Raw genomic sequence first — 2,962 nt, forward strand, 5'->3', positions numbered from 1 at the left:
TTAGAAACCAGTTCCTGGATGATGATGGCATTATCAGACGCTCTTCTATTTTTCATGAAGCTATCCTGATATGGACTGATCAATTGATCGAGGAATGGTTTAAGACGGTTTACATGATCTTAGTAATTAGCTTGTAGATAGTATTGCATAAACCAATAGGACTGAAGTTTTTAATGTTGTTGGCATTGTGGATTTTAGGAATAAGGCAGAGAAAGGTTTTGTTAATTTCAGAAGGGATTTCTTAGTTATTGAAAATGTGATGACAAAGGTTACAAACTGATTGATCTATGTGATTCCAATATTTTTGGAAGAAAAGAGGATGTAGACCATATGGACCAGGAGATTTAAATGGTTTGAACGAAAAAAAAAACTCTTTTAATTTCACAGTCTAGAAAGGGGTGTCTAGATTGCCTAGGTTGATTTTATTACAATTAAAATGATGATTTTGGGGGTTAGTCCTGCTAGTTTGTGAGTGAGAAGTTGTAAAAGTTGAGGTAAAATAATTATGAACATGAGACATAATAAGATTATGATCATTAGTCCAATTACCAGCATCAGCTTTGAAGAAATTAATTTTGTTTCTTCTTTTCCTATTGGTGGCTGAGACATGGAAGAATTTTGTATTTGTGTCTCCTTCATTTAGCCACAAGACTCTGGACCTTAGTTTCCAATAATCTTCCTCAATTTTTAGAATGCCATTGTATTCATTTTTAAGATCTAATTCTAACTTACGAAGGAAAGTACTGGTAGTATAACTATTGGATGTTTGGATACCTTGGAGTCTAGCTAGTAATTTCCTCTTCCTTCCCATAATATTACCAAAGGTGTCGTTTTTCCAGGGTTTTAATTTTTCCACAAAGTTAAAGCTGGCTTTGAAGTAGTCACTACCATACCAATTATTTTTCACTATAGTCTGGAATTCTGGATGTTTACACCCGAAAGTCTCTAGTCTAAAAGATATTTTATGCAGAGACCTATTTTTAGGAATCAATTCTATAAGAATAGGGTTATGGTCAGAGTGGGTTCTGGTAGGTAGATTATTGAGATTTTAGGGAAGAGTTCAATCCACTCCTCATTTACAAAAACTTTATCTAATCTTTCCATTATAAGACCTTTTTTATTATGCCTGTTATTTGTCCAAGTGTATTTTCTACCTTTAAAGCCTAGATCGAGCAAGTTACACTTATTGATTTTTGACCATATGCACCTAGCTCTATTATCCTTAATAGGTTTACCACTGAACTTTCACTAGCGACTAGAATATCATTAAAGTCAGCTCCTACAAGCCAAGGCCCTTTATATAGAAGTAAAAAGATAAGGTTTACCTATAGGAAGTACCTCTATGGTTGCATGGATTTCCTACTTCGTACGTACTGCATTTTTAACATTGATTAATTCATCATTCCAAATCATAACCATGCCTCCTGACTGACCCTCCGAAGGAACTTCAATCATCTCCGTGAACCCAAAGTCATTAAGCAAAGTTGTATGGTTAACCATTGTTGTTTCTAACAGTGTAACCGTGCAGGGCCTATGGGTATCAATCATTTCCCTAAAAATTCTCCTGAAGTTTTCATTGTTCCCTCCCCTTATATTCCAAATTATAAAATTTGTAGGACGGTTTATTGATAGATTACTTTTGGATTTGCCCTCTCTCCATTCTCCCTAACCCCTCCCCCCCCCCAAAAGGACATGGTTTCTTCTCATCGAAGGTACTAGGATCAATGCTTTGTTGCCCACTGTTGGATCGTGTGGTGGACGGATGTCCATCGAGCGCTTGTATAAGGCTAACGTGCAACTGAGCACATGCCTCTTCTCGTGCCTCTTCGTAAAGAGAAATTTTTTTATTCCGTCTAGGTTTGAGAGAGTTATAGGACTTGCCCTAAGTTAAGGTTTAGGGGGACATCGTCTTCCTCCATTTCTGCTTCTACTGTATCGGGTATTGGGTCTGCCTGGTGATGTTGTCGAGATACTGGAGGGGGTACCGATGGGTTTGGAATCTCTTGGTTCCCCTGGTTGATGTCCCAAGGAAGAAAGATGGGATTGAGATGGGTGTACATCTCCGAGGGGAAGAAGGGAAGGTCCGCGGGAGCATTTTGAGGGTTTATGGGGTTGAACTGGGGTGGGATGCTCCATTGCTCTCTCATTACCTGAGCTATTTGAGGGTTTAATGATGGTGCCATTGGATGAATGATGATGTTTAGCCAAACTTGATTTAGATAGTTGTTCATGGCTAATCTCATTCCTTCCGTTATGAGTTTTGCTAGATATTGGGTGTTGTGGAGGATTACTATTGCCTCTTGACCGTTGATTAGGACCGTGAAGGATATTGCATAGCCCATGAGGCCTAGCTCCATCCAATTGGTAGGATGATAGTCTTGCGTTTGAGGGGGTTGGGCATAAATTATCTGAGGGTGTTCCTGAGGGTGAAGCGCTGGAATGTTTTCCATGTTGAAAGGTCTGTGTTGGAGTAGAATTTGAATTAGATGGTTCCTCCTTCGTAGGGATGAAGGAATCCTTGGCGTTTTGGATAGCATAAGGAGTATTTAATGAACTAAGAGTAGGCGTGGGGATAATGTTAATGGAGGGGAGGGGCGGATTGGTGGAAGAATCAATGATTGAGCATTCCAATTTTGTGTCTTTTGGTTGCTCAATGTCTTGATATGTAGGACTATTTATTGCTTCTTTTTGGTTTTCTAAGGGTGTGGCCATTTGGCTTTCCTTTTCTTCTTCCATTGCCATTTGGCCAACATGCGGTGGGATGATGAATTTGCCAAATCTTAAGGAAAGATTTTGTTGAGAACCTTCGGATAACACGATTTTAGAAAGATTTTTGCTTGGGGGGGGGGGTTTAGAGTAGTATGGGTATGATTATTAGGAGGGTTAGTAGTGCCCATTAAGGCACTATTTTGCATGGCATTGTTTGTATCTAAAATGTTAGAATCATTTGATGCCACGTTGG

The 2,962-nt window shown here is 39.0% G+C and overlaps 1 protein-coding gene across 1 annotated transcript; it reads right to left on the bottom strand.

Moving 5' to 3' along the window:
- Positions 1-1,887: 1,887 nt before the first annotated feature.
- LOC109213719 (putative protein TPRXL) lies at positions 1,888-2,742 on the bottom strand. Its single transcript, XM_019377551.1, has one exon. It carries the CDS (start codon positions 2,740-2,742, stop codon positions 1,888-1,890), a length of 855 nt encoding a protein of 284 aa, XP_019233096.1.
- Positions 2,743-2,962: the final 220 nt, after the last annotated feature.

Source organism: Nicotiana attenuata, unplaced genomic scaffold (genome assembly GCF_001879085.1).
Source record: "Nicotiana attenuata strain UT unplaced genomic scaffold, NIATTr2, whole genome shotgun sequence".
In the NCBI taxonomy this organism is placed as follows: Eukaryota; Viridiplantae; Streptophyta; class Magnoliopsida; order Solanales; family Solanaceae; genus Nicotiana; species Nicotiana attenuata.

Bases quoted from the DNA above. Each gene is read 5' to 3' on its own strand.
- LOC109213719 (XM_019377551.1), bottom strand. From the start codon at position 2,742: ATGGCAATGGAAGAAGAAAAGGAAAGCCAAATGGCCACACCCTTAGAA.